At 38.8% G+C, this 13,610-nt stretch overlaps 1 protein-coding gene across 2 annotated transcripts; it reads right to left on the bottom strand.

Moving 5' to 3' along the window:
- Positions 1-2,841: 2,841 nt before the first annotated feature.
- Positions 2,842-12,022, bottom strand: SNRPG (small nuclear ribonucleoprotein polypeptide G). Of its 2 annotated transcripts, none has more exons than XM_065891441.1 (4): positions 11,911-12,022; positions 8,725-8,747; positions 7,708-7,832; positions 2,842-3,027 (listed from the first exon to the last, which is right to left on the bottom strand). In XM_065891441.1, exons 1-4 carry the CDS (start codon positions 11,940-11,942, stop codon positions 2,977-2,979), a joined length of 231 nt encoding a protein of 76 aa, XP_065747513.1. In that variant the 5' UTR covers positions 11,943-12,022; the 3' UTR covers positions 2,842-2,976. The 2 variants fall into 2 exon arrangements, with proteins under 2 accessions (XP_065747513.1, XP_065747514.1); XM_065891442.1 differs by having other exon boundaries at positions 2,977-3,027; positions 7,711-7,832; positions 11,911-11,942.
- Between the last annotated feature and the right edge of the window lie 1,588 nt (positions 12,023-13,610).

Raw genomic sequence — 13,610 nt, 5'->3', positions numbered from 1 at the left:
ATCAAACCCTCACCTGAGGAGCTTTTAAAAATAGTGATGGAGCTCCACAACAGATTCTGATTTAGTTGATTGAGGACAGGACCTCAGCTTTTTGTAGCTTTTGAAAGTTCCTAACGTGCATCCTGGGTTGAGATTCACTGATGGTGGTGGTTTATGTTTCCCAAGGGTTTTTAGTGCCTTACGAGTCCCAAGAAACCCAATCCATTATCAAAGCGGGTCCATGTTGCAAAGAATGATTTCTCTCATTGAGAACTCTAGTAATCTTGATAGTAAGATGCAGTGACAGTCTCACAGCAGAGGCAACTTAGATTACTCCAGAGCAGTTGGCACTAGAGGAGGCTATTCGGTAAGACACCTTGCTTGATCAGATCCAGTGTATGTTCAAACTGTTAAACGCTTCTAAAGGTACTGTAGCATTTTGGTTGAGAAATTGGTTGCTGAAATCTTCTGAGGCTCTGGTTCTGAGCCTCAGCTGTACACTGGAATCACCTGTAGGAGTGCTTCCTGAATGATTCTAATATGTAGCCAAACTTGAGAACCAGTTCTCCATCTGTACAAAGATCATGAGTGACTGTCCTTATAGTCACTGGGAGGACAGGACAAGTAAAAGCTTGTGAATTCTAAAAGTAACTGCAACCAAGTTAACATGTATTGTTTTAAAAAAAAAAAAAAGCCCTCCAGATTATAGCAAAAAAGAGAACACTGATTCTTAAAACAATTTCTTCTCTATTACAATTGTGAATAATATGCTGATAAAACTGCCAAGATATATTTGATGTAGAGGCAGGACTTAAATTTATAGTTTGTCAAAGGGTCAGCTTTTTACTATTTTTATTCTTAATAAGTATGTTGAGACAGTTTTTCCTTTTGTGGTTTTAATGAAGAGAGTTATGTAGAGAGTGTAATACTATTATGTATATGCTAAAAGTGGGTGAATACTAGTGAGGTAATTTAATTTCTATCACTTATAGACTTGTTTTGCGATAGGACATATTTGTGCTTCGAACAACAATTTAAAAGGTTGCTGTTATATCAAACCCAACTCTGTTTTCCAACAAGGCATCTGAAGTTGTTTCCTCAAAGAGCAAAACAGGTTATCCGTATGTCAAGCATATTAGTATTAATGCAATTACAGCATTAAAAAAACTTTTTTTTTTAAATTGGAAGAAAACCCTATCAGGGCCTATTATTCCAGGAGGCCGCTCAAATCATCTTTTTACAGAAGAGACTGGTAAAAATTATGCAGGGGCTGAATGAAGGCCAAGTTCTGCTCCAGTGGTTCTCCAACTTGAGCGTGCATCGGGATCACCTGGAAGCCTTGTTAAAACATTGCTGGGCCTCACCCCAGAATTTGTTTCAGTAGGTTTGGAGTGGTATACAAAAGACTGCATTTCTGTTATGTTCCTAGGTGATGCTAGTGGTCTAGGAACCACACTTAGAAAACCAGTTCAACAATTCAGCTCTACGTGGCTGCAAAAAACACAAGCTTGTTGACATTAGTGAAGCATTAAAAAGAGAATGGAAAAATAAAAATGTACTGGCCTTCGTTAGTTTGATCCCTCTCGCTATTCTTTTGCTGTAAACATTTCCCATAAATAGGAAATACCACTTTACATACACATAAGCCACCCGTTTTATTATACTTTACAAGTACCTCACATACTCAGTGTACACCCCACTCTCCAGTCTTAAAGCAATTCATGATTTGTAGGCTTTTTACCAGATCACAAAAATAAGCATTTGCTTGACAGGTTTCTTAAAGTTAGGTTTATGATACAACCATCTGTAAAATATCTCTCATTTGAGTTTGTGAACCATAAAATTTATGAACTAGGTGAATATATCGTGGGCAGTGTTACCACTATCTTCTCCACAAAGAACCACAGTGCACTGGAATGTTTTTCTCTGGAATTGTATTTCTACTCTTGTATTCAAAAAAATTTCCCACGTATGTTCAAAATAAAACCATGATATCATGACTTCCTGTGTTTTACTTCTGCTGTACTATATGGTTGACCCTTCAACGATGTGGGGGGTAGGGACGCCGACCCCCAAGCAGCCAAAAATCTGCGTGTAACTTAACAGTCAGCCCTCTGCACATGTGGTTCCTCCATCCAGTTCAGAATCCGTGGATTCAAACCACCATGGATGGCGTAGCACTGTAGTATTAGTAAATTATTTACTAATAATCCAAAATTATTTTGGAAATAATCTGTATAGAAGTGGGCCTGCACAATTCAAACCTGTGTTGTTGGAGCAAAACCGTACTTGGTATGTAAACGTATGTGAAAAAGTCAGAGTTTGTCAAAGTTATGGCAAGAACTTTGAAAATTCCAGTTAATGTTTCAGAAGAAACCCACTCAGGCTTGCAGCTTCTTTATCTCTGTTCAGTGGTAAAAGATACAGAAAATGGGCATCATTGCCAATGTTTCATATTTAATAAGATTCTTGTATTTTAATGCATTAAAAACCTCAGGGACTTCTAGTGGATGAGCATCCGCCTGCTAATGCAGGGGATGGGGGTTTGATCCCTGGTCCAGGAAGATCTCACATGCTGCAGAGCTAAGCCCGTGCGCCACAACTGCTGAAGCCCGAGCGTCTAAGAGCCTGTGCTCTGCAACGAGAGAAGCCACCATAATGAGAAGCCCGTGCACCGCAACAAAGAATGGCCCCCGCTCACTGCAACTAGAGAAAGCCTGCACGCAACTACGAAGACCCAGCATGGCCAAAAAACAGAAAAAACAAAAAACAACACCTGTGAACAAATCAGTCACAACCAGGAACAGGTCATGATAGAAAAAAATCAGAATAAGAGCAATGTTCAGAACAGCTGAGAAAGCATTTTTGACTATTACAGAAGTTTATTTAACAAAACAGTTCAGTGAGAAAATGTACACGACCCAGTTTTCACCGTAGTGAAATGTGGAGAGGGGACATGTGGAAGCAGTTGATTTCTCTGGTGAAGACAGCCATCGTTCATACTCGTTCCAAAGCTTCTAACATGATGATACTATTGCCTCGTATTACCTAAGAAAGATAAAATGAATTTGAAAAGAACACAGTTCATTTAACAGACATATCAATGATGATTAAAGTGATTTGATTTCATCAAATCATTAATGGTTTTTCGGTTATTAAATGTCAGTTTGTGAGGCTTTTTTCCTGGTCACAGGAACACAAAATAATTTCAGTCTTTTAATAATGACATGAAGCCACTAAGCCCTTCATAATGAGATGCACATCTAGATTGAAGGCTAACAAGTACCTTTTTGAGACCAGTCTCCAATGACCCATTTCACTTAAACTGCAGGACTCAAATGAACATGCCCATCCCTGCCCCTAAGGGATCCATAAGTTAGTGGGAAAAATAGGTACAGTAGAATACATCAATCAGTTTAGGGGTATAAGATCATTGAGGGAACAAACCAGGATGAAAGTTGGAAAAAGTAGGATTTCTGAAGATGACGTTTTAGCTGGGTCTTGAAAATTGGGTACAATTTTGACAGGAAGATAGGAAATTCTAGACAGAACTGAGATGAAAAAGTGTAAGGGGATAAGGAAAAATCTAATCTGAATAAAGTAAACGGTTATGGAAGGAAGTGGTAAACAAAGACAGTTCGCACCTAATCTTAAAAGGCCTCAAACACCAATCTTAAAAGTGTTTGGAAAGCATCATCATGAAACCAACAATGAACCAGTGACAGTTTCAGAGCTGGGGGAATGTTTTGGCAAAAGCTTATATAAGAGAATGGGGGTGGGGGAGACTTAGAGGCAGGAAGAAAAGTTATAAAGAAAAGGCCCCAGGGGCACAGTGCCTGATATAGTAGCCATTCTATAAAAGATAAGCCAGGATACTCATGACAGCATAGGTGAAATGGCTGGTAATGGCTGGTAAAGAGGGATAGAAAAATAAGTCAAACTGGAAGGGGACTATGAAAATAAGGAGCGCCTGGTGGACTGTAGGCAATGCAATCACAGATCCGTTCAAGTAGAGCTGGATAGGTGAAAAGGACAGGAGTGGGATGAGGGATGTGGAACGATTTATCAGAAATAGAGGCATTCTGAGTAAGATCAAAGTGGAGCTCTGCTTGTAGGCAGGTGGTGTAAAAATAGCTGTAACTTGTTCTTTTCTCCTCTCATTCTACTTGCTTTATTTACTACATACACTATTATTTACTATCTTCCTCACTCCAGTGTCATTTCTATGAGGCAGGGACTTTGCTTGGTGCACCATCCCCAGTGCCTAAGCTGTGGCAGACACACAAAAGGTTCAGTAAGTACTGTTAAGTAAACAAATGAACCTCCACGTGATTACAGCAGCTGACAGACTGGAAAGGAACGTGACAGGTGGGCAAGTGTCTTAGAGCCTGGCAGAGACAAACAGCAATGAGTATGGTGAGAAGGTGGCAAAGAATTAAAGAGCTGCATTAAAGAGAACAAGGCCCTGAACATGACAATGGGGATTGAAGGAAAGTACAGACTCTTACTCTTCTTACAAGTTAGGAAAAGAAGAAAGCTAAACAACATGATTACCTAGTTCTCAAGAGTTTTAAACTGCTGGCTTATGTGCAACAGATGATGAACACCACATCTCACTGACAAAAGCATGAAAAACAAGTAGGCTTCTTTCCTAGCTCCCTCCTAAATTTGTCCCTTTCTGACACTTTCCCTAGACATGGAGGGTGGGTGGAGAGAAGTTATTTCAGGTAACTAAGATTTTCAGATCTGTGGGCTTTTCCTTTTTGCCATCATTAAAAAACAAAACCACTACTTTCATCAACATTTTCTAAAACGGTATCACACACTTCTTTGCCTTCTCACATAGTACACAGTTAAGGTTTGTCGTGAACACCTCTGTTGTGCAGTGCTCTACCTCTTTCCCCACTGTGCTCGAGGCCCCATTCTCCAAATCAAACTGGAACCCGGATTCCATATTGCTCCTTTGTTGGGCTTCAATACTAAGTTTTGGCAAAGTGTTGCTCAGGCTTTTAAAGTCTCCTGCAAGGGCACAACTGCCTAATAAAGAATACAAACATAATATGGAGCTACAGAAGCACAAAGCCTGATCACCTGAAATATGTAGCATCAAAAAAAGACACAATTTTTACTACATTCTTAGGGGGACCTTGGAGTGGAGCAGAATCTTTAGGAAATAAGACAGAGTTGATGCTACTGACTACTCTGGGGATGTCTCAAAAGATAAGAGGCTAGTCGAGACATTGTTATGTAATTATCCACCTGACAGATTCCCCCAAACACATTACCCCACCCCCTTCAGAATACACACATTCTTAATACTATTCTTAATTTAATACTATTAAGTAATTTCAACGGCCTCAATGGGTCACTGATTGGACAAGGGAATAATGACGCCAACGTAACTGTCTCCTTAGCCAAACAACTGGTGAAAAAACAAAACTGTAACTGGTTTCCCCTCTTTTCCTTAGAAAAGCCATCCTTCCATTTTCTTTAGACTGTTTTTTTAAAGACAATTGATATATTATCATTATTTCATTTTCAAAGTGAACTCAGCCACAAGAATTAGCACCTACTAACACAAGACTTTAATTTTTAGTCACACAACCCCCATCATAGGTGGAGGAGCAGACTGCCTAACACGGTAAGTAGGTGCTCATTATTTGAATGACTTGGGAGGACACTGCTTTTAACCAATTTCCGTGTAAAGAAAATTAAGCCCATCAAAATTTAGGGAGAAAGTTACGAGAAAGATCCATGATCTAGGCTCAATTCCTTCTCTGATAAAAATTTCGAGAAGTGCCACACATTCTCTAAAAAGTTATCTTCCCAAGTTAAGAACTTTAGATGTCAATTCCTTCTTGAATCCTTTTCTAGCAAATTTGTTCAGCTATGAACCAAAATCCTAATCTACCCTCTATTAGAATGAAGATTTCCTAATCTGTAAAAGGAATGGCTAGGGGGAAATCTTGGGGTATTTTAAAGCTGTTTTATAAGAAACTGCTGCTAATGATTTGCCCATACTTTTATTCATTTTTAACAGAAGCTCAAGGAGACTGTACCTGGAAAGAAGGCAGGTTTACATGAAACGTGTGGGGGTGGGCGGGGAGTCTCATAGCTAGAGATTCCAAGTTGTTTCTCTAACCCTGACTACTGATTTGCTTTTCAAAATGCAGTAATGGAAATACACTTGAAATAAGCAATAACACAAGCCTTGAAAAGGGTGATTAAAAAATTATACCCTTTTACTGCTCAAACTTTAAAAAGTGAGGCAAAATCATGGCTAATGATTAGGAACTCTTACCACCTCTTAGAGGTCTACATGCTCAATGATTTGCTAAAGCTAAGTTGTCTGTTTTGATTCACCTTGCCCAGGTTAACGCAGACTTAACACTGGGTATACTGTCCTGTGTTGGGCAGAGTGGAATTCAAAGTCTGGGTCTTGTTGACAAACATCAACAACTCTTCTTCAGTTGTCATATCTCTATGGCCTACTGACTGCAGAAACATTTGCTCCTATGATTAAGAAGTCATCATCTGTTTTCCTCCTGTTTTCTCCCATGTGAATGGCTGTCATTGTATCCCTTGCAACTTTTACCTTGACTACTTTTTGAGTGTGATAAACCAGAAAATCTAGGTTAATTATATATACAATTAAATCCCAAAAGTGTGATCTGTGACCTGGCAGATCTGCATCAAATGGGCACTTGTTAGAAATGCAAAATCTCAGGTTCCATCCCATACCTATTGAATTAGGATCTGCGTTTTAACAAGATTTTCTGGGAATTCATGGCATGTTGAAGTTTGATAAGCAATAATCCTCACTACATGTTAAAATTACACAATATCTTTTAACAAAAAAAGAGAGCAGCACCCTTAGAGATACAGTTTCAATTGCTCTGAGGTGGACTCTAGGCATAATTTTTGTGTGCTTGCTTTTAAAAAAACTCCTCAATGACTGATTGTAAATGCTCTCAATCACTGGTTAATCTTTGCCTTACATTAGAATCACCTGGGGAACTTTAAAAAAAATTTTTTTTATTGGAGTATAGTTGGTTTACAATGTTGTGTTAGTTTCTGCTGTACAGCAAAGTGAATCTGTTATACATATACATATATCCACTCTTTTTAGATTCTTTTCCCATAGAGGCCATTACAGAGTATTGAGTTCCCTGTGCTATACAGTAGGTTCTCATTAGTTATCTATTTTACACACAGTGCTTTTTTTTATGTCAATCCCAATCTCCCAAATCACCCCTGCCTGCCGGCCCCCGTAATCATAAATTTGTTCTCTACATCTTTGTCTCTATTTCTGCTTTGCAAATAAGTTCATCTGTACCATTTCATCTGGGGAACTTTAAAAAACTCTAGGCTGCATCCCAGACTAATTTGATTCTAAAATACAACTAAGATTGAGAACTACTGCTCTAGTGAAAGAACAAGTATGTGTCTCTATTATAGAATAAAGCTCAAAAATGATTTCTAACAGCCATTTCAAGTCTAAGGACCTCAGTGGGTTCTGTGTAAGATTTGGATCTAACCTACAGGTAACTGGGATATTATCACAATTGAATAACTGTCATTAAATTAAACTAAAAGGGAGATGGAATGTCTAATCTTGCCTGAAATTTGCCTAACTTCAGTCTAACCCAAGAGTTTGATAGAAGGGACGTTAATGCTTATTCCAAAAGAAAAATGAAATCTTAAGAGAAATCTTGTGTCTTTACTTACCACCATTCCAATATTGTTCTGTTGCCCACTAGTTGCCATCTCCACACATTCATCTATCACAAGATTCATAAAGGGATCAAATCCCCTCAATATTCCTTGGACATGTCTGCCACCATTTAATTTCACTGTGTAAAGGGAAAAAGACATTTTAATAAAACTGACCATTAATTATCAACTAAACTATTCATTAAAAATTAGGTGAGATCGGGATTTCCCTGGTGGCATAGTGGTTAAGACTCTGCGCTCCCAATGTAGGGGGCCCAGGTTTGATCCGTGGTCAGGAAACCAGATCCCACATGCATGCCACAACTAAGAGTTCGCCTGCAGCAACTAAGGAGCCCGTCTGCCACAACTAAAGACCCAGAGCAACCAAATAAATGAAAAAAACTAGGTGAGATAAAACCCAGGTATTTGAGATGTATAATCTACTATCTTTACTATATGCCAAGCACTGGGCTAAACATTTTACATTTACTTCCACATTTAAACTTATAAGAATCCTATGAAGTAGAATTATCCTGACTTTTTATGAAGGAACTGAAGTATAGCATTTTTAAATAACTGGTTCAAGATTATACAGTTACTGTGGGGTACAGCTGGAATTCAAACTGAAGGCTGCTCGCCCCTAAAGCCATGGTCTTAACCCCTATATACTTCGAGTACTGTACAGGTTAGATTTTAGTCCTTGTCTGTCCTTTGTTTAAAGGAAAAAAGTTAAGTTTTCAAATATAAAATAGAAAATACTGTTAATTTTATCAAAGTGAGAGAGGGCTTATATGAAATAATGAAGAGTCTGAAGTACTGTGAAACTTCCTAAGTATCAGAAATTAAGTAAATAAAACTGTCTAGTTAGAATTTTGATAAACCTGCTTAATTAATGGATATGAATTAGAGGTTCTGTGTGCTTTGAATTTTTATAATGTTGCTCCTTCAAACATTATATACCACCAAGGCACATGTAAAAAGGAATTTAATATTAAAAAAAAGGCCCAAAAATAAAAAACCAAAAAGACTTACATGATAACTTCTTGTCCATAAATCTGAAAAAGCAAAAGGGGTAAAGATTATGTAACTAATTAAAAAAATTTAAGCACAAGTAAGCACAAAAGTAGGTATAGTCAGGATAATCTGTTAAAATATACACAACAGGAATAATGAAATTTAAAAGAGTAAAAACTGTACTGTGGTAAAGGATGAGAGAGTGATGGGCTACCTCAGTTAGTACTCATACTAACCGAGCAATGTGATTTGGGAAGGGAAGATAAACAAAAATGGAATGGATTTACAATATATTAATGTACATTAAATTGCATCTTTATACTGATGTGAATTACAAACCATTCTTGTTGTTCAATACTGACCTAACTTTCAATGACAGGATTTTACAACCATAACAGAAAAACAAAGATTTGGTTATATTTTTAGTTATTTCCAAAACCAAACAAAGTTGTGAGGAAACCAGAAGGTAATCAAACTATACCCAATCCAATAGGTATTTTATCTTATTTTATATTTGAGACAATACGTAGTGTTGTTTTATTTAATATTAAACATCAATCTTAAGTGTTCAGGATAGTCTTCAACACATAATTACGCTTTAGCAAAATAAATGCATATTTTGAAGTTTTAAATAATCTGAATTAAACAAGAAAAGTCCATCTCAGCAGGGCAGTATGAGAATATGAAGACATGTAGTCAAACCAGTTTTTACCTCTTCCAGTTATAGGCTAAAAAAATATGAAATTTCATTCAATTTTAATATAAATCATGGGAGAATTCAAAGATAAATAAGAGAAAGGGGCTGACAGAATGTGTAAGAAGATAGGTTTTTACAAATAAAAAGATATAGTATGATATAGAAAATAATCTATTTTAATAGGATATGTTACATAAAACAAATATAACACACATGAGCTTATTTAATCCTATGATGGCTTTTATAAATTACATACACACAAATTAATAATAAAGTATCAGCGTTTAACAGATGGGGAACTGAGGCTCAGAAAGGTTAAGTAAAATTTCCAAAGTCACAGCAGTGAAAAAGTTTGAGCAAAATCAAATGGTTCGGTTTGGCTAGAGAACACAGCACTCAAATGTTAGTGTGTGTAATATCTGGTGCCTGGATTTCTGATGGAGGAGCTTGAATGCTGGGTCAAGAAACCTGGGCTTTGTTATGTATACAGCAATAAGTTATTGCAGCAGAACCAGCCAATGGCAAGACTACTGTGGCACGTGTAAGCCAAATCATTATGCTATACACCTTAAACTTACACAGTGCTGTATGTCAATTATATCTCAAAAAAACTGGAAGAGAAAAAAAAAAAGACTACTCTGGCATTGACTTTATTTTTTTTTTTTAATTAATTATTTTTGGCTGTATTGGGTCTTTGTTGCTGTGAGCGGGCTCTCTCTCTAGTTGGGGTGAGTGGGGCCTACTCTTCGTTGCGGTGCAGGGGCTTCTCATTGCAGTGGCTTCTCTTGTAGTGGAGCACAAGCTCTAGGCACGTGGGCTTCAGCAGTTGTGGCACATAGGCTTAGTTGCCCCGGACATGTGGGATCTTCCCGGGCGAGGGCTCGAACCTGTGTCCTCTGCATTGGCAGGTGGATTCTTAACCACTGCGCCACCACGGAAGTTCCTGGCATTGACTTTTAAGAGCAGGACTAAGAATTTGGTTAGGCCAGGGTATCTCAACCTCAGCACACTGAAATCTGGGGCCCGATAATTCTGTTGTTGCATGATATCCAGTGCATTGTAGAAAGTTTTAGCAGCAACCCTGGCCTCTTCCTACTAGATGCTGATAGAACCAGACTCCCATCCCCTCAGTTAAGAACCACTGAGTTATGCTAAACCAGGAGGATGGTATAAAAGTGTAAAAGATGGTTATTTGTGAGAAATTAAAGGAAGAAAAAAATTAGGTCATTTTGGAGGCAGACCTGCCAGGATTTCACAATTCATGAAATCTAGAGATAAGAAGAGAAAGGTATTAAAACTAGTTTCATCCTCTGAAATTCTCAAATAATGTCTTAAGAATCAAAAAGGAAACCTTACAAATAGAGAATGGTCCTTCTGTTAAAAAATAATTAGCATTTCACCAGTTCCTGATGAAGCCAGAGGACACATAAGATTTTACCAGCTCACCAATAAAAGGATAATTGGATAAGTATTTTCACAGCAATAATTTTTTTTCTTAACGTTAGGCTTATTTAATAATTGTCTTAAATTTATAACAGATCCAACTAAAATACACACGAGTTTTTGCACAAAAGATGGCTTCAATACAAATGTGCATTTAAGTGTAAAATCATTAAATATGAACTTTTCCTTAAGCCTGACTTCTTTATGGGGCTGATAATAAATGAACTGTACACATGGCAGACCAGATGGCTAGCTGCCTCACAAACTGATCCTTGGACCCATTTTCCATCCTTTGTGCTATCCAACTAAACAAAACAGAGAAGTTACTTAGGAAACATGGCCCATGCTAAGTTCAACCAAGAGTGTTTGAGGACGCTAAAACTTTAAAATGGGCCTTATCTAAAGTAGGAATATCCTACTTTGAGTTGACTTTACTGGGTTCAAACCCCACCCCTGCCCCCCAAACAACCTAGCCTTCTCTAATTAGAAAAAAATGAATATTCTCACACAGCTCTGTTAACAGAGCAAGATATTACACGACACTCAAGTTTAACCTAAGAACAAGAGAACAAGAAAAAGGAATGTGATTTCTAAGTTAAAGCTCAAAGAAACAACTACAAACACACTCTAAGATTAAGGCGGCTTTTGATTCCTCATATACTATCAAACACTTCCATTCCACCCATCTCCTTAGTTCCTTACAGAATTACTCTCCAGCCACCTTATCTACAACATGATGCTACTCAAGATGTTCAACAAAGGGTAGCACTCGAGATGTTCAAGTAACGAGCGAGAGCGTGCGGGAGACGGAGCCTGGAGCTCGGGCCTGGGATGCAACTCGGCGGGCGGAGGCGCCTTGCTGCCTCCGGTAACCTTGCCAACCGGGCCGAAATGCTACGTCTGACCGGGTCTTAGGCCCCGAAGCGCGGGACACCGGCCCGCATCTCGTCGGCCACGGACCAGAAGACGCACGCCAGGCGCACTCTCGGGAATGGCGGAGGACCTAAGGAACCCTAGGCACACAAATAAGCTGCCATTTGGGCACGGCCTTCACACATACTTACTTCTTCAACTCGGGAGGGTGAGCTTTGCTCATGATGTCTACTCGAGGAGCTCAAAGACGCCTCCAAACAGAACTCGAGTCGTCCCTCTCACTCCAGCAGTAGGCCCGGCGCTTTGCGTCTGACGTCACTCATCCCGTTAGCCAATTGATTGTCGGCCGCTTTCCCGTTTCACCTCGCGATACTTAGGGAAGGCCTGAGAGTGTCGATCAGTCCCAAGCTTCCGGTTGCGCCGCCAGCGACGGAGGGATGGGACCTTCGGGAGCCCCGTTCTTTCCCGTCTGTAAAATCGGGGTGCGCCTCTAGCTTCGGAAGGAACCTGGTTAATGCCGTGTCTTTGTGGGTTGCAACATGTATCTTATTCATATGTACCAAATGAAAATAAGCTCTAGAGGAGTGGGCCCCTAATATTTCTTTGCATGTGTGGGGATATGTCCATGTATTGCGCTGCCCTTTGTTGTGCTTTGCAGATCGAGCGTTTTTGTTTTAAACAGAAGGAAGGTTTGTGGCAACCCTGAGTCTAACAAATCTCTTGGTGCCATTTTTTCTTTTTCCAACAGCATTTGTTCACTTGGTGTCTCTGTGTCATTTTGGTAATTCTTACAGTATTTCAAACTTTTTCATCGCATTTATTATGGTGATCTGTGATCATACCAAATAATTCATGTGTGACTTGCTTTATTGAGACATTTGCTTCACTGTGGTGGTCTCCAACAGAACCTGCAGTATCTCAGAGGTTTGCCTATACTCCCACAGGAGAATGTCATGCTAAGTCTAGGGTTCTGGTAACAGCTCAGTTAGTGAGTGACCTCTGCACCATAAGAGGGTGATTGGGCCTCAATTTCCAAGACTTTGAATCTAGAGCCCAGAAGTGTATTCCCTATGGTCGGGCCTGCAATGCTTGTTAACAATGCCTCCAAAACCCCACTTAACGTACATTGTCTCTCTGTATAAAACGTGAGTGCAGCACACAAATGATCTCTAATACGAACACAAATGATCTCTAATACGAGGTATTGATTTTCAAGTCAAGAGTGTAGGTGTAAACAGTGGTCTCTGCCTATTTAAGTTATCCAAAATAAGTGCATCTACATTTACGAATCAGATACAATTGGGATTATAGAAGACTTAGGCCAAAATAGAAAAGCATTAGTGATTTTAAGTAGGGGATGGTTCTACAAGATTCAGTTCATTCCTCATGTTCAGGAATGACTCTATTTAAATACCAGTGATAGTAAAGACTTAAACTCATCATCTATTTTGTACTCTCTTGGTACTCAAAATCCCAGGCATTGCATTTTCTCTACAGGGGTCATAACTGCCTGTCTTTTCCATTTTTTGTTGTGTTTAGTTGAAGCTAGAGACCTGATGTGGATATTGAATTTCTTTTTCAGCCTTATAGTTTCTGTCTTTTTACATTAACAGACTTCAGTTTGTAGTGCCCTAGCATGCCCTCAAAGTTCAAGCATCCGAACCATAACATATAGCTAATTTTCACTCCCCTGGACCTCTTAAATTTATTTCACACATTACAAAGAGAAGCATCCTGACAAAGTTATATATTCACTGGCCAGATATAAGGAAAGAAACACAATAGTGGAAGAAAAATTAAGTCTTATGTATTTTTAAAACCAAACCACTAGGAAAATATATCACAGTCTTGAAACAGCAAACAGACAGGCTATATTATCATTTCAAGTAAT

The sequence above is a fragment of the Phocoena phocoena genome, chromosome 14 (genome assembly GCF_963924675.1).
Source record: "Phocoena phocoena chromosome 14, mPhoPho1.1, whole genome shotgun sequence".
Taxonomy (NCBI): domain Eukaryota; kingdom Metazoa; phylum Chordata; class Mammalia; order Artiodactyla; family Phocoenidae; genus Phocoena; species Phocoena phocoena.
The sequence above is the reverse complement of the archived record's forward strand: the minus strand, read 5'-3'. Positions and strand labels throughout refer to the sequence as shown.